The sequence below is a fragment of the Brassica rapa genome, chromosome A01 (genome assembly GCF_000309985.2).
Source record: "Brassica rapa cultivar Chiifu-401-42 chromosome A01, CAAS_Brap_v3.01, whole genome shotgun sequence".
Classification (NCBI taxonomy): domain Eukaryota; kingdom Viridiplantae; phylum Streptophyta; class Magnoliopsida; order Brassicales; family Brassicaceae; genus Brassica; species Brassica rapa.
Genome location: NC_024795.2, coordinates 27,889,386 through 27,913,836, shown reverse-complemented (window position 1 = coordinate 27,913,836; position 24,451 = coordinate 27,889,386). Strand labels below are relative to the sequence as shown.

The window sequence follows — 24,451 nt, the reverse complement described above, 5'->3', positions numbered from 1 at the left end:
AAGTTTACACTCTTTAATGTTGTTTCAAAATTTCTAACCAAATTATAAATGTGTCTTAATATATGCTAAACTCTCTTTCATTTACATAGACATCACTATAGTTTTTAAAAATTTAATTTAATAAATTTTATATACTTTTTTAAATTAGTGGATTAAACACTATAAAATATATATTTTCTAGAGAAACGGACACAACATACATTTCAAACCTCTTTGACCATCATCATATGTCTGTTAAGGATGCAACTATGCAATAAAAAAGATTGTCAAAATGTTTGAATTTTTTTCAAAATCTGAAGGTTAACCCCTACAAAATTGAATTTTTTTTTGGGTAAATGCTCTATATAATGAAGTTAACACTCTTTAATGTTGTTTAAAAATTTCTAACCATATTATAAATGAGTCTTAATGTATGCTAAACTCTATTTCATGGTACAAAGACATCACAATAGAATTTAAAATTTTAATTTAATAAATTTTACATACTACTTAAATCAGTGGACTAAACATTATAAAATATATATTCTATAGAGAAACAGACACAACATATGTTTCAAACCTCTTTGACCATATATCTGTTAAGGATGCAACTATGTAATAAAAAAAGATTGTCAAATTATTTTGATATTTTTATGAAAATCTGAAGGTTAACTCCTACAAAATTGAGTTTTTTGATAAATGCTCTATATAATGAAGTTTACACTCTTTAATGTTGTTTCAAAATTTCTAACCACATTATAAATGTGTCTTAATGTATGCTAAACTCTCTTTCATGGTACATAGACATCACTATAGTTTTTAAAAATTTAATTTAATAAGTTTTATATACTTTTTTAAATCAGTGGACTAAACACAGTAAAATATATATTCTCTAGAGAAACGGACACAACATACATTTCAAACCTCTTTGACCATCATCATATCTCTGTTAAGGATGCAACAAAAAAAAGATTGTCAATTTTTTTGAATTGTTTTCAAAATCTGAAGGTTAACAAAATTGAGTTTTTCGGTCAATGCTCTATCTAATGAAGTTTACACTCTTTAATGTTGTTTCAAAATTTCTAACCACATTGTACAATTATATTAATGTATGCTAAACTCTTTTTCATGCTACATAGACATCACTATAGATTAAAAAATTAGTTTAATAAATTTTATATACTACTTAAATCAGTGGACTAAAGACTATAAAATATATATTCTCTAGAGAAACTGACACAACATACATTTCAAACTTCTTTAACCATCATCATATGTCTGTTAAGGATGAAACTACGCAATAGAAAAATATTGTCAAATTTTTTGAATTTATTTAAAAATCTGAAGGTTAACCCCTACAAAATTGAGTTTTTCGGTAATTGTTCTATAAAATGAAGTTTACACTCTTTAATGTTGTTTAAAAATTTCTAACCACATTATACATTTTTATTAATGTATGCTAAACTCTCTTTCATGGTACATAGACATCACTATAGCTATAAAAAATGTAATTTAATAAATTTTATATACTACTTAAATTAGTGGACTAAACACTATAAAATATATATTCTCTTGAGAAACGGACGCAACATACATTTCAAACTTCTTTGACCATCATTATATGTCTGTTAAGGATGCAACTATGCAATAAAAAAATTGTCAAATTTATTGAATTTTGTTTAAAAATATGAAGATTAACCCCTACAAAACTGAGTTTTTCGGTAAATACTCTATATAATAAAGTTTACACTCTTTAATGTTGTTTAAAAATTTCTAACCATATTATACGTTTATATTATTGTATGCTAAACTCTCTTTCATGGTACATAGACATCACTATAGTTTTAAAAAATTAAATTTAATTAATTTTATATACTACTTAAACTAAGAAATATATGGTCTACAAATAGTACACTCTCATCACTAAAAAATAGCCAGAAGTAAAAGAAGATCCACATGAGTTAGATCATGAATCAATTGATCATTATATTCTAAAAACTAACTTGTACCAAGTGTAAAAATTAGATCTAGTTACAAAAACATCCAGTTGAGAACGAAAGAACAAATGTAACTTTTTAAAAATTAATTCTAAAGAACAAGTTCAAAAACAAAATTAGATAGAATTTCTCAAACTAACCGTACTCTGGTTGTTTTATTATACTTTTTTAGTTTTGTAACTGATTCACTTAACTAACTTTCTTCTTTATTATAGTACACATATAATTCACTTAACTAAATTTTTGGTTGTTTTTTTTTATTTTCTGAAACACATATAATCGAAGTCCAAACAGATCTTAAATTGTTCTAACAACGGAATGTTAATGCCACTTAAAGTCAAGGCTAATGTAAAATGTACAATAATTGTTCCACAGTTTTTTGCTTACCTTTTATGAAGGAAGATGTAGATATCTATACTATTATTTATGAAGTGATTTTGCTGATTTGTCGCATTCTCCATTATTTTTGCTAATTTTGCTTATTTTTCATATTCTTAGTAGTTTTTAGATTAAATTATCAATTTATTAATTTAGATAATATAAATATTTCGATTTTAATTAATTTATTAATTTAAATAATAAAATATTTCAAATTTTCTAATTGGAATTATGATTATAATTATTTTAACTTTCCCAACATTCTTACTAGGATTTAGCTTAAATCACTAATTTATTAATTTAAATAACATAACAATTTCAAAATTTCTAATTGGAATTACAATTATAATTATTTTAAACAAGTTAAGACCAGTTCTTATTTTGAGTTTGAAATACTAGGAGAAAATCGGTTTTGTTATATGGAGTTTTTGAATTATGAATTAGGTATTCTGATTTTTTCCAATAGTTATTTTACGTGCATGTTTTATTACTGTTTAATCTATAATAAAATATACTTTGATATTAAGTTTAGAGAGTTGCCTATGTAATCATGTTATGAACATGTGCTTAATGGTTTAGTTTCTAAAACGGCTAAAGTAGATATATTCTTAATGAATAATTAGATTTATCATTATGTAATTAACCATAAATTAACTTTAATAATAAAACTATCATATCTATTGCTTCTTTTATTAAAAGTAAACTTATGGAATATTAAGATAAGTCAATGTATATATTGATCAAGTAAACCAATGAAATATTATCATTATCTCAAATTTTGTTTTTTTAAGTTTTCTTCTAAATTATCATCGAACTTTAGTTTTTATTTAATTTTTATTTATTTTGTTCTTACTTGGATTGTGTGTATTTTAGTATTTTTTTTGGTAATTTAATATATGTTTCTGGTTCAAAAATACAAAGTAGATTAAGGAGACCAAAAGTTCACATTCTTACTGTACTTTATTTTGTGGAGTATTTGATATGTAATTATAAATTATCATGATTTTTAAATTATATTATATATATTAATAATTATTAATAAAACGATTATGCCCGCACATGCGGACAAAACACCTAGTTTGTAAGTAAACATGATATTTATTCGAAGCAATGGCAAGAAAGTGGTTAGATATTTGTAATTCATGTTCAAAAACAAAATCACATGCGCTTTTTTATTAGCAATAATAATGGTGCTCATCGTTCTTTTCTTTTAATATTGTAGATTATTATGGTTGAAGTGCACTAAAGAACAAGAGGTTTTGTTACAAGTAGGTTTTATACTTCATGTCTTACAAAAATGTTATTTTAAATTTTTCCTAAAAATTAAGAAAAAATAATTAAAAATCTTATATTTTTGATAAATACATTTATTTAACCAATAATATTTGAGATAAATAAACATCTTTATAAGATCAAACATTTTGGAGTGAATATTAATGTTAAAATTGATATAAATTGTATATGAATTCTAAAGTGACATTCTTTGTGTTACAAAAAATATCAAAATGACAATTATTGAAAACAGAATAAGTATGATTTTATCATGGCAAGCTTTAAGTACGTATTGTATGTATTAAATGATTGATCAAATCAAAATCTCCTTAGATTGACATTTGGCAGTAAAGTAACTGAAATGTATTAGTCAGTGAATATTAATACATTTTCAATTTGGTAATATGTCAAAGAAACACACAAAAACATATCTATTGGCAACAATATATTTGGAATGTGCTAGTCAATGGAAGTTAATACAATTTCTGCTTTGACTTTGAATATATTCAGAGTCAAATCAATTTCTGTTTTGAATTTGTATAGTATGATTAAAGATATCTCAAAACAACATATCCTTAGACACAACTATAAAATAGATTTCGAGACATAGGCAAAAGTGATACATTGACAATACTTTAAACATGAATTACACGATTGGATTCATGAGCTTTCTCGTAATTTCTTCAATCTTCAACGTTCTCTTGGTTCCAGGTTGGTCCGTTTATAAACTGCACGTTTTGTCTTTTCTAATAACAAATTGTGAAAATATTAATATTCTGTTATCATAGTTCTTTTCTTTTTGAATGAAATGTAGAAAAAGTAGAAGCAATGAAATGTCTTGGACCATGTGAGTTTTACAACTGTAAGGTCGACTGCAAAAAAAGAGGATATCTGGCAGGCGAATGCGTTGGTTGGAATCAACCTGATATGTGTTGTTGCATTCCTAAACTCCATAACTAACATTATTGCATGTCTAAATGTTTTGAAACATTCTTAATAATAAATATCGTCGCCTTGATAATATGCAAGCAATTTTTTTCTCTTCTTTTACACTTTTGATCGTCTTTTTCAAAACTCAGAAACCGTACCTTTATCAGATCTCACCTTGTGAATAAGAAAGATATCGTATCACCGATCTTTCTCTTCAAAAATTTGGACACATCTGAATTTACATCTACTATTTTCAGTTAATTTCGTAACTAAAATTTAAGTTTAAGAAAAAACAAATATTAAGACATAAATAATGATTTAATTAATTGGGTGTGCGATGGTGGATAGTGTTTTAGCCTATATTGTATAGTGGCATCAATGCACAGTGGTAACCTAAATAGGCATGTTTGGCCACCGTCACCGGTAATGTTCTTATTTCTCCTCCATTACATCCAATTTTAATCAAAATATCAATTTAACCTCATCTTACCTAGTTTTATATTTAGAAACGTAATTGAAGTGGTTCATTTTTTGTATTTGTTTTTATCCAAGATTCTTTTTTGTGGCATAAAACAGTATAACAATGAAATTAAATTTGTGAAAAATAAATGTACTAGCTATTATCATGAAAGGGAATAATTTTCTTTATTAGGCGTAAAAAGACTAAGTTTCTTTAGAACTTATTTTGACAGCTAAAACATAAAGAGCAATTGAGAACTCTTTAACATGAAAATGAAAGAAGAAAACAAAATAAATTAAGATTCATTCAAAAAGGTTAAGAAACTTAATTTATGTATTAGGTAGAATTTTTAGTAGGTGCTCCCAAAATGTAATAGCCTACAAAATGAACAATAACATTCATTAAATGAATCATAAGAGATTAAAAAAACACGAAAATGCATGAATCATAAGAGATTAAAAAAACACGAAAATGCATGCGGTCATATTTCAAAACAGAAACTTCAGTTCTCAAAAGAATGAAAACAAGATTCCAAGTCTTGATGATGTGGCTCAAAAGACAGCCAATATGTTTTCCAAGCCTCTCTACATCGGTGAAAGTGATTGATTACTTCAGGATTTGGAATCTTTGTTTCATTTTTTCAGAGCTGAAGTTTCTGTTTTGAAACTGTAAAAGAGTTTACCCCAGAGAGAAAACATCACAAGACCACCTTGTATGTTTTCTTCTAGATAGGCTTTCTTAGCAAGAACCATAAAATATTGAAGACAACACAACTTTATCAATTACGTATCACACAAATATTGAAGTCTTCATCAATAGTTAGCACAACTTAATCAACGTTCTGCACAAATATTAAAGTTTTCCTTAATAGATAGCAGAATGACATCTTTTCCTCTCACCCAGTTATTAAGATGCTGATTTGAAAATATAATATAGTATATCATATTGTCTGGATGATTTTTAGATCCTCAAGCACATTCACTTCCCCATGTGACCACTATACCTTATGCTCATTACAAAGTTAGATCACACAATTAACCGCTAATAAATAACAATGTTATAGTCATGCAATGATCAACTAATCAGTGTTTGGTAAGCGAGCAATCATTGTTTTTTTTTTCTTAAGAAAAGATATGTATTTTCAATAGGGGTGGGCACTTTACCCGATATCCGAAGTGGCACCCGAACCCGATCCGAAAAACCCGAACCGAAATCCGAACCGAAGTAGTAAAATACCCGAACGGGTATTGAATAAGGAGAGATTGGATACCCGAACCCGAACGGATAATACCCGAACCCGAATGGATATTCGAAGATAACCGAACATATGTATAATTAACCATATATTTCTAGTTTATATATCTCATTTTATATAAAATATTTATATTGATACTACACATACTTTAAGTTCATATGATATACATACAATTACGGAAAAAATGATTTGTTAATCACTTAAAATGCATGTCAAGTTTTTTATTTCAAAAATTAACAAAAACTTACATAAAAAAAACTAAATTAATGCCTTTTTAGTTTTAAAATGTTATGTCCAAATCTATTAACCATTCAATCTATTAAAAATAGAAAATTAGTTAACTAAAAGTTATATTTTTAAATACAACAAACTTGAGAAATGAAAATTTTAATTTTTTTTTTCAAAATCTAAATATCCGAACCCGATCCGAATTAACCGAATCCGAACTAAAAATACCCGAACCCGACCCGAAGTACAGAAATACCCGAACGGGTTCTAGACCTCTATACCAAAATACCCGAAAATCCGAAATACCCGACCCGAACCCGAACGGGTACCCGAACGCCCACCCCTAATTTTCAACATCAGAAAATGAAAACACTGAGCCACATGTGTCATATGATATTAGAATTCGAACCCACAAAACATAAACAGCTTTGTTTTCATTTTCTTGTTGTTCATGACAAGCCAAAAACTATATGCATCACCTAAACATTAAACTCCCAAGTAGTTAAACAAACAATATATTTTGCCTAAGTGAGTTGTTGCAAAACCAAAGAACAAGAAGAGAACACATGCATACAAGAGGTGGCAATGCACAAGAGAAGACACGAGATTCTTGGAGAGCAAGAAAGTTACGAACATGCAAACCATCTTCTGAAAGAGAGCAATCCTGACGGTTCAGGGATATGATCTGGAGAAATCGGTTGCGTACTCGGAAGATGTTTGAAGAAGGCCTTCACAGCTCCAGCCACACCATCCTCGTCCTTCATCTCATTTGCTAACGTCTCCGCACTGCTCTTCACCTGCTCCCAATCAAATGCTCAGTGTCATTTACTAACCCAATGGCCAATGGCATTGCCATGATCATTTAAATATTCTCAAAGTATACTAATTCACCTTCTCGTCTAGCATAAAATTTATGGCATCTTCAAGCTTATGGAGTGAGAACTCGTCAACTGGGATTGGTGCAGGACCTACTCCTCTAGCGTGCACTCGTTCTCCCCAAAAAGGTTGGTCTCCAAAGAAAGGCACAATAGTTGTTGGGCACTGTGTGTTTCAAACAAAAGCAAAAACACTTACATGGTATTAAGTATTAACTACTAAAGTCCCATCTCAAGATGCATACTTCTTATAGCTTCCACTTAAATTAAACTTACCGCTGCTTTAAGCCCTGCAGCCGTTGTTCCAGCACCCCCATGATGAACCTGAAAGCAGAAGAATAACAGTTTGAGACATGTTCAAAGACTAATCTAAGAGGAGTGGCAGATTACTTATAAGCATACCACTGCCTTGCATCTCGGGAATAACCAGTCATGTGGGACATTATCCAACAAGTAAACGAAGTCCTTGGGTTCTTTCACTGTATTAAAGCCACATCAACCATATATATTGTAAATAATATAAAAAACAAGCAAGCATCCAATAGAAAAAGGGTTTAGACATACAGTTCCCAAGGCCACCCCATCCTTTGTTGATGATTCCTCTCTGTTTAGTTCTTTGAAGTGCTTCCACAATTATCTCAGTCATTTTCTCTGGTTCTTGTACAGGCTTTCACCACACACAAACACAGAACGGGAGAGACATTATTTTACACAGCCATAGATAGAATTTTTAGAATAAGTGGAACCTCTGGAAAACTATTCAGGTGAAGGTGGAGAAAACTCACAAGACTACCAAAGCCGATGTATATAGGTTTGTCACCAGCTTCTAGCCATTCCACAAGCTCAGCAGGAGGTTCATAGTTTGACGCAAGATCAAGGAAGCAAAATCCCACTACATCAATTTGTGGCCCCCAGTCTGAAAAAAAGTTGAGAAGTAATGAAACTAAACTTGCTATTCATAGAAACATAAATAAACATAATCATTTCATCAGTAAGCTCATGAGTTATACTACCTTTAGGCTTTGGGACTAGATTAGGACTCCACATATATCCATGTGGAATATTAGAGCCAGAGCCTTGTGTTCCACTTAGATATGAAACAGGACGCAGCTTCAGTTTCTTTTTCCTTAGGTCCTTTATCATGTCCCTTATTCCAAGCCAGATCAATGAATCAACGATATGATAAGAAAGCTGAAATTGAGTTAAGCCGATGTTAAAAGAAGAAGTCAAGTTTTATAGCAAACCAATCAGAGAGTAAACAAGTCTCACTCTGTATCCTGCTGGTTGTTTGACACGTGACAAAGGGTGTGGAAACTCACTAGTTGGCCTGAAAGATAGTGAATGATTCACAACAACAACAAATTAACATTCATTTCAGCCAGAATCTGTTGCTAATACAAGACTTACGTCCATGGCATGGTGAAAAACACATGAATCGGTATCCTCAGTGCCTCTGCCACATGAGTATGTCCTGAAATGGCCAGTCCCAAAGTTAGTTATGGCATTGCAGATGTTAAAAAAGTAGTCAGTAATTCAAGAGTTTCTGAAAGTAAATTAACCATATGCTGGAGGGTTGGCGATGATGGCATCAGCTTTAAAGGAGTTCCCAGAATCTGGATCAGGCTCTTTACATGCTGGAAGTAGAGAATTTATGATGTCCTTCATTTGTTTTCGTTGGATTTGAATCTCTGAAGGGCCTGATGGCAAAAAACCTTTGTTCTTAACCATATCTACACACAACATAATAAAGAAACCAGTGAATTGCTGATAACCGTTTAAAGCTACATGTTGTGAACAAAAGCTAATTAACTTTAGAAGAAATCAAATAACTTAAAGAGAGGAAAACGAATTGAGGCAAATACCCATTTATGTGAATGAATAAATTTACAATCTTTTAAACCCGTATTTATACCAGCCTCAAAACCCGATTAACTTTTCTCTTTAGTAAAACATCCTAATCCTATATGACCTTTTACTAGTGCACACTTCGAGAATTAACACTACATATGAAGAGAGAGTGGGGAGTGTTTTGGTAGATAACATACATTCAGCTAGCACTTTTGGATCTCCACCTAAAGGATAAAACTCCAATCCAGCAGTCAAAACAAACTCTTTAAAATTTGCATGAGTTGCAAGCCTGACTCTATGCCCATACTCCTGCATTTTCAAACAATTCAAGTTCAGAACTTTTTCAAAATTTAAGGTTGTAAGATATCTACCAACCTGAAGGCGTTTGGCTATTGCAACAAAAGGCTGAACGTCTCCGCGTGTTCCAACGATCAGCATCACAATCTGCATATGAGGGATGTACTGAAGATCCACCCCATCAATGGACTCATCAGGGCAAACACCGTTTCTGGAGGATTCTTCTTCACGGTCTACAGGGATAGGTTGTGGGATAGCATCTGCTGGAACTTCAAACTCAACTGACCCATCATGTTTCACAGTAGCTATACGGTTCAACAATTTTAGCTGCAAAAAATACAAACATTAAAAAAACAAAAAAGGTAATTCAAAATACATACATTTAAAATAGACGGTTGTACCTTCTTCCCTGCAGAGATTGTGTCATCGAAAATCTTAGCGGCATCCTCGGCAAGAATCTGCTGCCTCTCAGACATTGATTTAACTAACTTAGGCTTGGACGATGATGGTGATGATAATGATGATGATGATGATTCAGCCATATCGCTACTCGAAGAACTCTCCACTGGCATTGACCATACTCGTGAAAAGCTTTTATTGCCACCACCTGAAAACACACACACCAACCAGAAGGGAATGGATCCAAATCTGATAAAGGATCGACCTTTAGCCTAAACTAAGATAAATAAACAATACCTGAAGATTCAGACACAGCGTTGTCGGCAATGGAGGCAACAGGAGGATCTGGTTTGCTCTCTACTTCTTCAGAGCCATTAACGACGGCACTACAACGACCGCCTTCAATCTCCTCGATTTTCACAGAAGTACGGTCGGAACTTGAAGAAGAAGAAGAAGAAGAAGCCCTGTCTAGTTTAGCCGGCGATAATTCCGGCATCGTATTCTTTCTCTCTCTCTCGGTCTCTTCACCAGCAGAAGAGACGATCTTGATCTCTCTGTCTCTTGGGTGTCTCTTGAATGTGCGTGAGCCTGTTTATGAAGCGCCGAAAGTGAAGGGAAAGATGAATTATACGATTCTTTTCTTGCTTCTCTTGTAATTCTTCAAAAAATCGAAACTTTAATAGAAAAAAAGTTTGTTCGGACAGAATGGGTCGATGGCCGTGTGTGTGTGATGGTTCGGTCTGGTTCAGACAAAGATTCGCGAATAACTGTCGGAACGATGAATGATTCGGTCAAATAAATATTCCATGAAACGCTGTCGTATCTGTTGACAGCGAGCGAATCTACTCTTCTGTCTTTTTGGATTATACGTCTTTGTCGTCTTCTTATCCCCTGGATATTTAATTTAGTTTCATGTTTATTTTATTTTTATTAATTTTTGTCACGAAGTTTCATGTTTATTACAAAATCACAGTTAAGAGACTTCCAAATTTACGACAAAATAAAAAAATATTCCCACCTTTTTTTAATTAGATGACGTCTTAAAATTTTATATAAAATTAAAATTATTAACTTTTTATATTTTCTAGACAACTATATCGTTATCTATTCAACTACACACAATTCAACCGATAATAAAATAGACTATAAAATACATGGTCATAACATATAAAAATTAATAAATTTTATATTGAAAAGTTGGAAGTATTATAATATTTAAAGCCAAAAAAAATCTGTAAACCATAATTTATTAAAAACGGAGAGAGTATCAATTTTGAATCTTTATCAATGGTGCACAATTTTTATGGTCAAATGTTGATATTTTATTTTATTTATTTCCTTTTATACACGGTTCTTTAAATAACAAATTTTAAAATAATTCCTATTTTAAAATTCACTAGTTATTGTAGATATGTAATTTGCTCATTATGAGAAAACGATATTATGAAAGAGGAGTTACTAAACATGTACCACCAGTAACTACCTTGTCCAGCCACTCAAGACGAGAGGCTCACATAAAAAGAGCCATTCTCATTTCTAAAATGATGCTTGATGGCAGGAATGTGTTTAACCCTCGACCTGACTACACCCTCTTCCCCACAAATCCACTAGCTGATCAGAAACATGACTCAAATGTAGTTCTTGGAGGTTCACAAGATTCTCTATCCCTTTCTGCACCGACTCCAACACTCTACGAGCTTTGACATAAAGCTTTTGTAGCCCAAACATCACACCATCTTCTATCACAACTTCTGTAAGATGCTGCATCTGGACTTTATCCAGAATCTTCAGATTCTCAAACCCTTCATCAAAACACAATCTAGTCCCCATGTGCGCATTGTAAAGCGAAAGCCACACTAATTTAGGAAGTGTTTGGATATAATGAATGGCGTTTTTTTGCAGCTGAGATCCGCGCTGGCCCAAATAAGTAACGTTCTGAGGGTTACTAAACCAACTTGGTATTCTTTCCGGTTTCCCTGTAAGAAAGAGTTTCTCAATGCTAGAATTTGCTATCAGTCCATCTATATCTAACGGTTTATCTTTATGAATAGATGTTAGGGATAAAAATCTGAGTCTTTTGATCTTATTAAGTGACTCGCATAAGTCACTTCGATGTTCTCTTCTAATCATGACAAGACTTATTATCCTGAGTTGAGTCATGTTCCCTAGCGTTTTGATAAGCTTAGCTTATGCGTTGAAGCAGTCTATGGCTTGCAAATCCTTCAGCTAGCAGATATTCGGAGAAACTCTTGTACCTAAAATATAGTTTTAGTTGGAATCATGTCCATAGTTGCAATGAAAAAATATTCAGATAACGCAACTTCCATAGCTTCCACATCCTTAGAGGAAGCTCATTAACCTTAGAGTGCTTAGTGTTCAATGTCTCCAAGTTGATGAGTCTATGGAAGTCTCTTAGGAGTTCCTTCACTTTGGTTTTCGACAAGTTCAAGTATTTTAAGTTGAATAGAGTTAACCAAAAATCTGGTAGCTTGTTGATGCCAGAGCCTTCAAGGTCTAAGGATCTTAGAAGTCTCAGAATTGGAGGCAGTTCAAATTTAGTGCAAACCAAAATAGAGGGAAGATTTGTTCTACTTACGGTACCTGACCTCATCTCTTTCTGAATGCATAAATGGCGATACCGTAACTCTCAGTTGTTTATGCATCATCATCATCATTGTTGTTATTAGATACACCACATAATCTTTCGGCTTTGGATATAGAAAGAGCAATCTCCTTGATCACATCATGCATCTTGAACACTTTGGGTCGTCCAAAATAACCATCAGCCACTTCCTCTGTTTTCACTCCTCTGATCGGTTACACAAACCATTGTGTCATCCACATCCTAACGAGCTTCTTTCTTTTCACCTGATAGTTCACAAGGAACATAGGACAGTTTAAGAAACAACGTTTAAGAGGATATGACAGGTCACTGAAGCTAAGCAACAAGATGCTTCAAACAACCATGAGCTCTTTTTGTTCATCAGTTCTCAGTTCAAAGAGTTGAGACTTGTTTCCACTCTGATTCCAACTTCTTTGTACCACAATCATCAACAACAGTTGACAATGATGCTCCTTGATAGGTTTATGAACGAATGTACCTTTTCATGGATTCAGAATGGAATGAATCAAGACATTCACCTTTTCTAGCTTCTGAGCTATGGAGTGTGTAGTCGACATATACTTGGGGAAATGAACTGCACGCCAAAGCTTTGTGCAGCATCGATTATGATAGATGTGATAGGTAAACTCATCGATGATGTCTTACACTTGGTAAGCCACATCCTTTGTGTTTGCCGCAAAAGTTGGAAAGAGTTGAGTTGTTGTTGCCGTGGTGATGGTGGATCCATTCCCATCTTGTTTATGGGTGTCCTCAAGAAAGGACTTTATGATAAGCACCTCCTTTTTCATCTCAATCTCGCTATGAACTCCTGACATCAACAAGGTTTCGTTTTCTAGGAGGCTAAGCATCAGTCCGATTCCAACATCAACAGTAGCTGAAGCCATCTTCTCTGTAGCTTGACACACGATCTCTCTTGAACCTTTTATCTGTGACTTATTCACACTTTACCTGCAAAATGATATATTGCTCAGTTATTATCTGCAAAGTCAACAGTCTTTGAGCTGCTTTCACATTTGCAACTTGAATTTTATTTTCATATTGGGCACCGAAAAACCAAATCATACAGAATCAATACAAAAACTGAACCAAATTTCATAATATGAACATACTTTACTATGGAACCGACAAACCGAAACCGAACGGAGAAGCGAATAGATACCAAAATTTTAAAATACCAAATATCCTAAAAAGCCGAATTATCCTAAACTCAAATTAACAAAATATTTTTATATCTAAAATATTTAAAATTATTCGAATTAACCGAAATTTTTATCTGAACAATCTGAATTAACCAACATTTAATCTGAATATTTCAAATTATCTGATTTTTTTATCCATATTATCTGAAACATTGAAATCAAGTCGGAACCAAATCAAAACCGCTTTTTTTGTCTTGGATAATAGCCACTTCACAACTTTGCAATCCGTACCAAACCAAAAGCAGAACCAAATTTTATAAATAGCTAAACAGTTACTAATCTCTAAAACCGAATATCCAGACATATTTCATGCCATATATAAGAAAAAATAAGTTTATTAGAGGAAGGCGAAAAGTACACTGAATTTGCAGCTCAAATCTCACTGTGCTCAAATCTCACTGCTCTTTAAATATTTGATAACTTGGCATAATTGGTAGAGCAAAAGTAGATTACTAGACTACAATAATTTATCATGCAAAAAAACGAAAACAAAAAAAACAAAAACAAAAAGGTTGTTTGTTTTAAAGAGTTCACTCATTCTTCAGGCAAATCAAGAAGTTCAGCCATTGGTACTTTAGCCTCGACTTGGACTCCGTCTCCTTCATCCACGTCTGTTCCTTTGTTCTTGGCGTAATCTACTTTGAAATCATAATCTCCATCCATTGGATCTTCACCACCTGATGCTTTCTTAGCCTTCTTCCTCTTACTCTTCTCTGCTTTCTGCACTTTCGTATTCAGCATGCTATCAGCTGCGTATAGCTTCCTGTTCTGCCTGCTCGTCTCTGATTTCGACTTTCCTGTTTCTTCCTCCTCCTCTTCCCCTCCCATAGACTCATCATCACCACCACTCTCAACGCCAGCCTCTTGTTCTTCCGTCTGAGTCTTAGCTTCATCCTGTGATACATACCACAAGTTAAAACCAGACCGAGAAGGTTACAAGCAAGTGTTTATTAAACCAACCTCGAACATAGTTTCATCGAAACTGAGAGGAGCATTCGAAGGAATCTCAACAGGGTTGAACTCGTTAACAGTCTTCAAACTCCCAATAAAAGAGGATTCACCACTGTAAACCTCATCGATGTTGAACTCCTTAGCCAGCTCCGGCACAATCTTTGACTCTGCGTGTTCACCTTGCTCCCTCTTCGGCGGCATTGTATAGAATGGAATCTTGCCTTCATTCCAGTCACGCAACACAATCCTCGCAGCAGCTTCTATGTCCACCAGACCACCCTTCTTAAGCTTGCCCCTCACGGTGGCGACTTTGTAAAGAAAATCATCAACTCCCTCGAAGCTAGGGATCTTGTACAGAGTCACAAGCATTTGCGTTGAACAAAGCTTGAGAATCTCCTTCACTGAGTTATCCACACAGCAACAGTTAAGCCAATGAGATTCATAACCTTAACAAGACAAAAGCACAAAGTTATTACCTGGACTAACTGGATCTTCCAACTTCTCGATTCTTTTACAATTCCGGAGAGCTATAGAAGCATCATTCGCTGAAGATTCTTTGAGCAACACAACACCAGGACAATCCAACAGCTTCACGTTTTTGTCCAAGTGAACCTCTTGGAGAGACCTAGTCAATCCAGGGGTAGCACCGACGTTGACAACATGAGCTCTCTTCAAACTGTTGATAAGACTACTCTTCCCTACATTAGGGAGTCCTATAATACCAACCGTAATAGATTTTTTCAACTGCCAAAACAAAAAAAAGAAACATTAATCCAAAGCTGGATAATACAACTCAATGAAAGTATAAATTAATCCAAACCTCATGACTTCTCGAGTAGTTTTTCAGCAGTTTGATAAGAATGTCTGCACCAAGACAATCACTCGTCTGCAAAATACTGTTTGGTTTCGATGACGCCTTTGATGACTTCCACCCCAAGTTTGATCTCTGTTCCTGAGTGCTACATTTGAATGCAACAGCTGGAGATTCTTCCCTAAGGTACTTAAGCCATTTCTCAGCAGCCTCTCTAGGAACAAGATCTACACTAAAGAGTAATGAGTCTAATGACACCAACGGCACGAGCAGAGACTTTGAATAGATAGAAAGCTTACCAATCTTGTTCAGAACCAACACGTGGTGCTTATTAGGACCAGCATCCGCCACCTTGGAGTTACAACGCGTGCCGAGGGGGTCACGTGCATCAAGAACCTCGAGAATGACGTCAGACAATTCAATGACATTCTTAAGCTCCTTCTTGAAAGCATTCTCAGAGTTATCTGATGAAACAAATAGACATCAATGGAATGTTATAGGCAAATAAAAAAAATACAAATCAAAAACACAATAACACTCACCTCGAACATTAACAAGTCTAGTTGAGTCATCTCCCTTCTTCCCCTCTCCATATCCTTCTTCTGTCTTGGTATCCTCATCAATAACCAAACCAAGTTTCCTCTTTTTCGCCTGAAATAGATTCATTAAGTGAGATCACAACCATTGTTCTAAAAATCGGTCTACTCTAAACGGCCTAGTCTGCAAATCAGGTATGAGCGGAACAATTTTTCAAACAGATTTTTTGAAAAATCGACAATAATCCTAATCAATGCCTAGCGATTTATAGAACATTGATCACAACATAAACATTACTAACGATTTTTCAAACCAATTTTTTTGAAAAAAATCGGTCTAGGCGTTCAAAAAATCGACAATGATCCTATGCCTAGCGACTTTTAGAACATTGATCACAACATAAACATTTACTAACGATTTTTCAAACCGATTTAATCGGTCTAGGCGTTCAAAAAATTGACAATGATCCTAATCAATGCCTAGCGATTTTTAGAACATTGATCACAACATAAACATTACTAACGATTTTTCAAACCGATTTGTTTAAAAAAAAGTCGGTCTAGGAGTTCAAAAAATCGACAATAATCCTAACCACAGCCTACCCATTTTTTAGAACAATGATCACAACATAAACATCATTTCATGATATCCTTTCTCAATCAACCAACACCCATAACACAAAGTACATGTCTTTAACAACTGTAACCTAAAAAGACTAAAGCTTTACCACTAACAAAGATTGAAGAAAGATTGATTACCCTTTCTTTGCGAGCCACTTTCTTCAGCTCAATCTCCTCGAGGGCGCGTGCACGTCGAGCTTCCAAGGCTTTAAGCTCCTGTTCCTTGAAAGGCCAGTCGTTGGGGATGCCTGGGTCCTTCTCTGCTCTGGGCTTACGGTTAAGGCCCAGCTTCTTAGCTTCCTTTGCCTTCTTCTTGTGGTGCTCCTTCACCTTTCTTATGACCTTGTGCTTCTGCTTCAAGGGCACCCTCTTGCTCTTGCTCTCTGCAAAAATTCAAAAAAAAACAAAAATCAATAAAAGACCTTTCTTAATTAACACACTGAGCTGAGACTGGATTGAGAGGGTTTAGCTTAGCTTACTTGTACTCTTTTTCGGCATTTTTTTTTGTCTTCCGCCGGGAGCTAGAAACACACAAAACTGAGAAGAAGAGGAAGAAGAGGGTTTATGGAGAGAGGAAAAAAAAAAAGGGTTTAGGGTTTAAATAGATTTGGATTACGACCCGATTTGGACGAATTGACCCGACATTGTTTGAGTCAAGTCAATATAAAAATTAAAAATAAATTGGGGTGAGAGAGGCTCGAACTCTCGACCTCAGGATTACTCAGATAGCTATGAGACCTACGCGCTAGCCAACTGCGCCACCACCCCGATGTGTAATGATGTAATATTAAACTATTTATACCTTTTGTGTATTATGATAAATCGAAGCTATTTACATGTGTAATAAATCTTCATATCTTCTTTTTGAGTTTTATATGGAGTTAACGTTTGATCTTCCATGCTACTTTGTGGTCTACGGTTTAAGTACTCTTTGTGTGTGATCTTCTTTGTTTTTCTGATAGCAAACATCAACGTATTAGATAATAACGGGAAGAATTTGGAAAGTGTTAAGTAAATTGAATCACATTTGAGAAAGTGTAACTTAAATTCTTCTGGTGGGACGATGTCTCTCTTTGAAGACGATACAGCGTGCAAACAATGCCTGGTGTGTTGGTTTCATTCTCTCACATCTAAGCTAGGCCTACTCTTTGACATTCATAAGTTTGTGACATTACTAGATAAACGATATTATTGGTCGGCAAATTTTTTTTATGTTAGAATGTTGAAAGTGTTTAACAATATCAAGAGTGAGAACAAATCAGTTTTCTTCAATTTATTTCTTATAAGTGGATGATGATAGATACTGGTTAAGAGAATTGTTTCATCCTATAATGGATATGTATCTCAATCGTATCTGCCAAGAGCCTCTTAGAGAAAATTGTTTACTTGTTTTTGTAAACAAAAGAGGCAATAGAAAAAAGCATCATTATCCAGCCATTTACAGGTTTCAAGCTGCCTTTCTTCTATATCTAATTCTTATTTGTTCGCAATTTTAAAAGAGATTTTGGGAATAATAATAAATGATATGTTACAATTATTCGCATTTTTGTTTTTAGAATCTCTAGTCGTGCCACCAACAACAATATCCAACCCTTTAGTTGCATTTATTTTAATCACGTCGTGCTCTCCATGTCGTTAGTCGTTTTCCCATTTCGTCATAGTTCGTAACATTTTTTGGGGGAGATTAGCTTGTTTTTAAAATACAAATTGCACAAACATGAGATCATTGAGAAATGTGAGGCACACAAACATGAGATCATTGAGATATATATGGACCCCATTTCTTATACTCACTACATTAATTAAACAGTATAGTTTAATTGTCTATATTAAGAAAAAATCAGCTGCCTAACCTGAAGACAAAATCCAGTTTTCTCCATCCAGTTTTATCGCAGACTCTTCCTCGCTTCGGATCTTGACGGTCTGGTGTTGATTTTATTTTTCTTGAGCTAGGTTTTGTTAGATCTTGACGTTAAATAAGATGAAAAAAAGGAAAACCCTTAAGGGTTTCTTGGGATAGAGGCAGCCACTGTTTATAAGGTTTGATTTCCTTTCTGTCAATAAACCCACGTTTATTTTCCAGACAATTCTTGCTTTATCTGAAAATTATCAATTTTCTTCTTGTCAGTGCAGGCATTGAACAAAAATAGAGTGTTCCATTCCTATGTCATAATTGATCTACAAGAAGAAAAAAGAAAGAAAAAAAGAGAGATCATTTTTTTCTAGAGAAAGGGTTTCTTCTTAAGGGAACTAGAGAAGAAATGAATTGTTTTTCATGTTTATATTTCCATGAAAAGAAAAAAGCTCCCAAAGATTCAGATAACAGCCGTCGGAGAAATGGTGAGTTGACCGGTAGAGACAACAACAAAACACACCCTGGTATGCTTGGAAAACATATATTTTTTAAATATATATATATATTAGGGTTTTACAAGTCTCGATTCAGTAATCTTTGTGGTGCTTACAGAGAATCCAAAGCCTAATAAGACTGGAAATGAGCAGAACAAGAACGATGATGCAAACAAAGAAGTGACAAACAACATTGCTGCGAAAACATTCACCTTCAGGGAGCTAGCTACTGCGACCAAGAATTTCAGACAAGAATGTCTGATCGGTGAAGGCGGTTTTGGAAGGGTTTACAAGGGAAAAATCGAAAAATGTGACAAGGTTATTACTAATTAACTTGTCTTAAGGATCTTTCTCGAGTTTAATTTTTGGTCAGACGAATGGTGAATGTGATCTTGTAGATAATATCTAATTAAGTGTTAAATAGATGTCTTTCATTTTGGTTTAACTAGTTATATTTTATAGAAACTTGAATACGTTAGACTTGGTTGTCTTGGTTCAGATTGTGGCAGTGAAGCAGTTAGATAGAAATGGGCAGCAAGGGAACAAAGAATTCATAGTAGAAGTGTTGATGTTAAGTCTTTTACATCACAAGCATCTCGTGAATCTAATTGGTTATTGCGCTGATGGAGATCAAAGACTTCTTGTCTATGAGTACATGTCTCGTGGTTCACTTGAAGATCATCTCCTCGGTAAAATTACAAAACTATGATCAGTATCAAATGACTGGTTTATTGGATTAGTCTCAACATTTAATCGTTTGTTGAAATGCTTATAGATCTAACACCGGGCCAAGTACCATTGGATTGGGACACGAGGATTAGAATTGCGCTAGGAGCAGCCATGGGTCTTGAATACTTGCATGACAAGGCAGATCCTCCGGTGATCTACAGAGATCTCAAGGCATCTAACATCCTTTTGGACAATGACTTCAACGCCAAGTTATCAGATTTTGGACTAGCAAAGCTAGGTCCTGTAGGAGACAAACAACATGTGTCCTCCAGAGTTATGGGAACTTATGGTTACTGTGCTCCAGAGTATCAACGAACCGGTCAGCTAACCATTAAATCTGATGTTTATAGTTTTGGAGTTGTGTTATTGGAGTTGATAACTGGACGAAGAGTTATTGATACAACTAGACCCAAAGATGAACATAATCTAGTTACTTGGGTGAGTTTTTTTCATTTATTTGTTCTTGATATTATATACAAGGTCGCATGTAGGCACAACAAATTGAAACATTCTTAACCTTTTTTTTTGTGTGGAGATTATAGACATATATATATATTTATATATATTTTCAAATTATGAAGAAAAAATATTATTTTTTTATTAAATGTTTGTGACTTCTAAATTCTCCCTGCCCTGATTATATAAAACCCTTTTGGATTAAAATGGTTATAAAAATCATTGTGTGTGTTAGGCACAACCTGTGTTCAAAGAACCGAGTAGATTCCCGGAACTAGCTGATCCAAGTCTGGAGGGAGTGTTCCCGGAGAAAGCTCTTAACCAAGCCGTAGCGGTAGCAGCAATGTGTTTACAGGAAGAGGCAACGCTACGACCACTCATAAGCGACGTTGTAACCGCTTTAGGTTTCCTGGGAACTGCTCCTGATGGCACTATAGCTGTTCCACGTTACGACGAAGTTCGTCCTCCTCAGCCGTCGGGTGAAACCTCCGGTGAGGATTCTATGGCGCCGAAGGAACGGGAAAGAGCCGTGGCTGAGGCAATGGAGTGGGGAGTTGCTTCGAGAGCAAATTCTCGGAACACAAGTGCAGGACATTCTCTAAACCCCAGTGCAGCACATTCCCGGAACCCTAGTGCAGCACATTCCCGGAACCCTAGTGTTTCTTGATTTTAAGTTTTTTTTTTTTTTTTGTGTCTTGATTTTTATTTTGGGTTTGGTTGTTTTCTTTCCTTTTAAGTTAGTGGTAGGAGTTGTTACTATCTTTTTTGTGTGTTATATATTGTTCTGTTTTGTGTCATTGTGTATATTAATTCCAGCTGGGTTTTCATAGCTATAGAATGAAAAACTTCATGGTTTTCTATTCTTGGTTTTAAGATTTTTACGTTCATAGACTTTATTTCACAATAAATTTCTTTTGTTTCGAGTAAAAATGATTAATAATTATAGGAGCTTTGATACCGTTGCATGCACCATGCATGGAAAGCTCATAAAGAGCAGCTAAATAGCAACATTAGTGTAGAATGCAATATTAAAGGTAGAAATTGAAGCTATGTTTCGAAGAGGATACATGATCGGATGAAATAGTTCGATGTATCTCTTGATTATTGTTACGTGTGACGCAAGAAACCCTCTCGTCAGTACATAAACCTAAAAGGCCTTAAAATGATTGGGCTTATAAGTAAGGCAAAACGTGGGCTGGTCAGAAAGCCCATATCTAAGCCCAAAACATCATCCAAACTCACAATCTCTCTAGCTACCTCGCTCTCACGATCTTGAATTCTTGATAGGTGAGCTCAATCTGAAAAGCTATGTCAGGCGAGGTATGGAGATGGGTATTAGGTCTAACATACATACTTGCTGTTGCCACGATTTGGATTGCTTCCAGCTTTGTAGTCCAGTCTGTGGTGGACGCTGGCGTTTCTCCCTTCTTGATCACTTTCATTTGCAACTCATTGTTCGTCGTTTATCTTCCCATCTTCGAGATCAGTAGATATCTAGAAGATTCATACGGTAGTAGTATACTGTTCTGGAGAAACAAAAGGTCTCATTTACTTGAACTAGCCGAATCAGAAAAGACTGTTTTGCTCGGACAAGATGTTGTGATATCAGATGCATCTGAAGTATCAAGGGTTGTTGTAAGAGAGGATGCTAATGGGCTAGATGAGAAGGGACGCTGGACACGGATGCGAGTTGCTAAAGTCAGCCTTTTGATATGTCCGTTTTGGTTTTTGGCTCAGCTCACTTTCAACCTCTCTCTCAAGTACACGACAGTTACGGTAAGTACATTGAGAACTCTCATTCTTGTGTTTCTCTCTGTACTGAAACAACTCTTATGCTTGACTTGAATTTTTTTTTTTTAAGGTTCATAGTGATTTTTATTTCAGTTTTATATAATCTTTGGATGCTGCTTATTTCGTTTAGTGAATTTTAAAATTAATCCATTCTCTTTTATTTTTATTAAATGAATAAAAAAATGTTTCTATATATATATATTTTTTTAACTATGAAGAATATTACCTAGACATTTGACAACCGACAATATTTTGTTTTTATAATTCGGTTTAATTCGACATTTTAGCATAAGCAGCATAAAAAAAGATTGAGACGGGTGGTTACATCATCCTTGTTGTTCTGTTCTGAAACAACTCTTAAAGACATTTTCATTTTGTGAGTTTGCAGTCAAATACAATCTTAAGCAGTGCATCAAGCCTTTTCACCTTTCTTGTATCACTACTATTCTTGGGAGAGAGATTCACATGGTTGAAACTTTTCAGCGTTCTTCTTTGCATGTCTGGCACCATCATTGTGAGTATTGGTGACTCAGAATCTGACTCAACTGCAACAGCTAAGAACCCACTTCTTGGAGATATCCTCTCTCTAGTCTAAGCAGCTCTATACGCTGTCTACATCACTCTTATACGCAAAAAGCTTCCAGATGATGATGAGAGAAGCGGCAGCTTCAGTATGGCTCAGCTTCTCGGGTTTCTAGGTCTCTTCAACTTCTTCATCTTCCTACCTGCTGCTATAATACTCAACTTCACAAAGCGAGAACGGTTCAACGCACTGACATTAGAACAGTTTGGTCTAGTTGTTGGCAAAGGTATGCAAACCACATCACTTGTAGATGTAGGGATGCTGATTTGAGTGATGTTGTGTCTTGCGTTTTCAGGTTTGTTAGATAATGTGCTCAGTGACTATCTATGGGCAAAGGCAGTACTTTTGACAACAACCACAGTGGCGACGGCTGGGCTAACCATTCAGGTTCCATTGGCAGCCATTGTAGACAGCTTATCAGGGAACAAACCAAGCTTCACCGACTACATTGGAGCTGCCGCTGTAATGGTCGGCTTTGCAGGCATTAATATTCCTTCAGAATCAAAAGAGACAGCTATTGAGTTGGAACCTGAGACTCTAGTGTCCTAATTGTTTTCTAAATTGTTGAATACAAATGTAGCTAGGAAATAGAAGTGCAATTGTTCAATAATAAACGGTTTCATCTTGTTTTATTATTAGACTCTAAGCAGATACATTGAGATGTCCATACTTTTGCATCACTCTTTTAGTAGCTATAGTAGCTGCTTCACTTGCTCTCAGTGTGCCTTGTGCCATGAGAGAAGCAAACTCACGAGTAATCTCTTCCTGAATCTTGGTCCTAGCATCACCCAATGGGTCCTCTTTCACCTTCTCTTTACTAGCCGAAGGTTGAACAACAACCGGCGACTCGGAAGCTTTCTCAGATGGATTTGGACCAACAGGTTGTGACTTAGGCTTAAACTGTGGAGCGTTAGGGACAGCGCCGGCTCTCAGAGTTGCTTCCAGGTTCTGTATCATAGGCACTGCAAATAAGGGTATAAAAATTAGGATCCAAGACGTCAAGAGAGGTTTAGCAAAGTTATCTTCTACTACTACTTACTTAGAAGACCACCCATGGGGCTGTTCATGACCTCACTAGGAAGCTGGAGAATGTAGTCTGGGATGCCTTTACCAACAAGAAACTGAGACACCTCGTTGCTGAAGTTGTTGCAGTTGTGAGTAATCAAGTTGTAGGACTCAGCGGTGTAGCGAGGACTAATCTCCTCCAAGTACATCTCGAACACGTCTTTAGGAACATGTGTCTCACCCATCTCCACGGTTCGTAGTGGTGCTCCGTACGGAGTAGTTCCAGCAGGTAAATGCTGTATCCCTCCTCCGAAGAAGTACTCGTTCCCGTACACAACTATTCCCGTGTGCCTGAGAAAAGGAATACCCCAGCTTTAGTCAACCTTAATACCTTTAACACCATAGAGACATGGTAATATCTAAAGGAGGTTAGTTTTGCAAATCTTGTTCAAGAAAGTGTAAGCCTTTGAGACTAAACCCAGCAAAAAGGGTTAAAGTTTTCACCTTTCACTCAAATTAATAGAGAGAGAGAGATGGAACTGACCAGACACCTTCGATGACTTTTCCCAAGAGAGAAGCAGAGAGCTGGCTTAGGTCGTAGACATTCAACGTAACCTTATGAGCTTCCTGACATATCTCACATTCAATCAAAACAACACAACGAAGCAAAGAAACAGTTAACTTCAAACCAGAGAGGAAAAAGAGAGAGACTATACCTCAGCCATATCTCTAAATATCCTCGAAACAGAGTTATTTTTTTTGTCGGTAAGCTCAAATCTGAAAACTTTATTTGAAAGCAATGGTTCAGAGAGGCGATTTATAGAGGCAACCTGATTGGAACATTTCAAAGATTTGTCTTACGGCGTCGTATAAGCGGAA

General features: G+C 35.0%; 5 protein-coding genes, 1 long non-coding RNA gene, 1 other non-coding gene and 1 pseudogene across 9 annotated transcripts; 3 read left to right on the top strand and 5 right to left on the bottom strand.

Annotated features, from left to right (window-relative positions):
* Positions 1 to 982: 982 nt before the first annotated feature.
* On the top strand, positions 983 to 4,670 carry LOC103849555. Its single transcript, XR_629471.3, has 2 exons — positions 983 to 4,337; positions 4,441 to 4,670. It is a non-coding gene; the product is annotated as an uncharacterized LOC103849555 (long non-coding RNA).
* A 2,211-nt stretch (positions 4,671 to 6,881) lies between these two features.
* LOC103849542 (sterol 3-beta-glucosyltransferase UGT80A2) lies at positions 6,882 to 10,670 on the bottom strand. 2 transcript variants are annotated; one of them, XM_009126306.3, is made up of 14 exons: positions 10,216 to 10,670; positions 9,921 to 10,126; positions 9,598 to 9,846; positions 9,420 to 9,531; positions 8,934 to 9,104; positions 8,782 to 8,845; positions 8,644 to 8,701; positions 8,388 to 8,565; positions 8,160 to 8,290; positions 7,939 to 8,041; positions 7,777 to 7,853; positions 7,651 to 7,698; positions 7,391 to 7,540; positions 6,882 to 7,296 (listed from the first exon to the last, which is right to left on the bottom strand). In XM_009126306.3, the coding sequence occupies exons 1-14, from the start codon at positions 10,412 to 10,414 to the stop codon at positions 7,126 to 7,128; spliced, it is 1,917 nt and encodes a 638-aa protein (XP_009124554.1). In that variant the 5' UTR covers positions 10,415 to 10,670; the 3' UTR covers positions 6,882 to 7,125. The 2 variants fall into 2 exon arrangements, with proteins under 2 accessions (XP_009124554.1, XP_009124560.1); XM_009126312.3 differs by having other exon boundaries at positions 8,934 to 9,071.
* A 370-nt stretch (positions 10,671 to 11,040) lies between these two features.
* On the bottom strand, positions 11,041 to 13,839 carry LOC103849568 (disease resistance protein RPM1). Its single transcript, XM_018658165.2, is given in 7 exon segments — positions 11,041 to 11,523; positions 11,525 to 12,225; positions 12,227 to 12,555; positions 12,558 to 12,906; positions 12,908 to 12,977; positions 13,020 to 13,038; positions 13,041 to 13,839. Coding segments are annotated over 7 exon segments (1,962 nt in total). The 5' UTR covers positions 13,426 to 13,839; the 3' UTR covers positions 11,041 to 11,414.
* Positions 13,840 to 14,059: 220 nt separating this feature from the next.
* On the bottom strand, positions 14,060 to 17,318 carry LOC103849537 (guanine nucleotide-binding protein-like NSN1). The gene is made up of 8 exons (XM_009126293.3): positions 17,139 to 17,318; positions 16,798 to 17,042; positions 16,045 to 16,153; positions 15,802 to 15,966; positions 15,512 to 15,729; positions 15,168 to 15,435; positions 14,701 to 15,092; positions 14,060 to 14,634 (listed from the first exon to the last, which is right to left on the bottom strand). The coding sequence occupies exons 1-8, from the start codon at positions 17,155 to 17,157 to the stop codon at positions 14,275 to 14,277; spliced, it is 1,776 nt and encodes a 591-aa protein (XP_009124541.1). The 5' UTR covers positions 17,158 to 17,318; the 3' UTR covers positions 14,060 to 14,274.
* Positions 17,319 to 17,341: 23 nt separating this feature from the next.
* TRNAM-CAU lies at positions 17,342 to 17,427 on the bottom strand. Its single transcript is given in 2 exon segments — positions 17,342 to 17,377; positions 17,390 to 17,427. It is a non-coding gene; the product is annotated as a tRNA-Met (tRNA).
* Positions 17,428 to 18,904: 1,477 nt separating this feature from the next.
* On the top strand, positions 18,905 to 23,202 carry LOC103849528 (probable serine/threonine-protein kinase PBL26). Of its 2 annotated transcripts, XM_033291017.1 has the most exons (7): positions 18,905 to 19,038; positions 19,127 to 19,326; positions 19,508 to 19,697; positions 19,784 to 20,175; positions 20,429 to 21,969; positions 22,373 to 22,793; positions 22,863 to 23,202. In XM_033291017.1, exons 1-5 carry the CDS (start codon positions 18,921 to 18,923, stop codon positions 20,858 to 20,860), a joined length of 1,332 nt encoding a protein of 443 aa, XP_033146908.1. In that variant the 5' UTR covers positions 18,905 to 18,920; the 3' UTR covers positions 20,861 to 21,969; positions 22,373 to 22,793; positions 22,863 to 23,202. The 2 variants fall into 2 exon arrangements, with proteins under 2 accessions (XP_033146908.1, XP_009124534.1); XM_009126286.3 differs by having other exon boundaries at positions 22,373 to 23,202.
* On the top strand, positions 21,446 to 23,202 carry LOC103849512 (annotated as a pseudogene).
* On the bottom strand, positions 23,156 to 24,436 carry LOC103849519 (desumoylating isopeptidase 1). The gene is made up of 4 exons (XM_009126277.3): positions 24,289 to 24,436; positions 24,117 to 24,199; positions 23,607 to 23,923; positions 23,156 to 23,529 (listed from the first exon to the last, which is right to left on the bottom strand). The coding sequence occupies exons 1-4, from the start codon at positions 24,295 to 24,297 to the stop codon at positions 23,210 to 23,212; spliced, it is 729 nt and encodes a 242-aa protein (XP_009124525.1). The 5' UTR covers positions 24,298 to 24,436; the 3' UTR covers positions 23,156 to 23,209.
* Between the last annotated feature and the right edge of the window lie 15 nt (positions 24,437 to 24,451).

What these genes read in the sequence shown, in the direction of transcription:
- LOC103849519 (XM_009126277.3), bottom strand. An exon ending in AAAGTCATCGAAGGTGTCTG is followed by an intron (nt 23,924 to 24,116) that starts GTCAGTTCCATC and finishes TCCTTTTCTCAG; the next exon opens with GCACACGGGAATAGTTGTGT. An exon ending in CCCCATGGGTGGTCTTCTAA is followed by an intron (nt 23,530 to 23,606) that starts GTAAGTAGTAGT and finishes CCTTATTTGCAG; the next exon opens with TGCCTATGATACAGAACCTG.
- LOC103849537 (XM_009126293.3), bottom strand. An exon ending in AAGTGGCTCGCAAAGAAAGG is followed by an intron (nt 16,154 to 16,797) that starts GTAATCAATCTT and finishes AATCTATTTCAG; the next exon opens with GCGAAAAAGAGGAAACTTGG. An exon ending in GGAAGATCCAGTTAGTCCAG is followed by an intron (nt 15,093 to 15,167) that starts GTAATAACTTTG and finishes TGGATAACTCAG; the next exon opens with TGAAGGAGATTCTCAAGCTT.
- LOC103849542 (XM_009126306.3), bottom strand. Translation starts at nt 10,414, where the DNA reads ATGCCGGAATTATCGCCGGCTAAACTAGACAGGGCTTCTTCTTCTTCT. An exon ending in TCCAAAAGTGCTAGCTGAAT is followed by an intron (nt 9,105 to 9,419) that starts GTATGTTATCTA and finishes TGTTGTGTGTAG; the next exon opens with ATATGGTTAAGAACAAAGGT. An exon ending in ACATCGGCTTTGGTAGTCTT is followed by an intron (nt 8,042 to 8,159) that starts GTGAGTTTTCTC and finishes GTGTGGTGAAAG; the next exon opens with CCTGTACAAGAACCAGAGAA.
- LOC103849528 (XM_033291017.1), top strand. Translation starts at nt 18,921, where the DNA reads ATGAATTGTTTTTCATGTTTATATTTCCATGAAAAGAAAAAAGCTCCC. An exon ending in CAACAACAAAACACACCCTG is followed by an intron (nt 19,039 to 19,126) that starts GTATGCTTGGAA and finishes TGGTGCTTACAG; the next exon opens with AGAATCCAAAGCCTAATAAG. An exon ending in AACATAATCTAGTTACTTGG is followed by an intron (nt 20,176 to 20,428) that starts GTGAGTTTTTTT and finishes TGTGTGTGTTAG; the next exon opens with GCACAACCTGTGTTCAAAGA.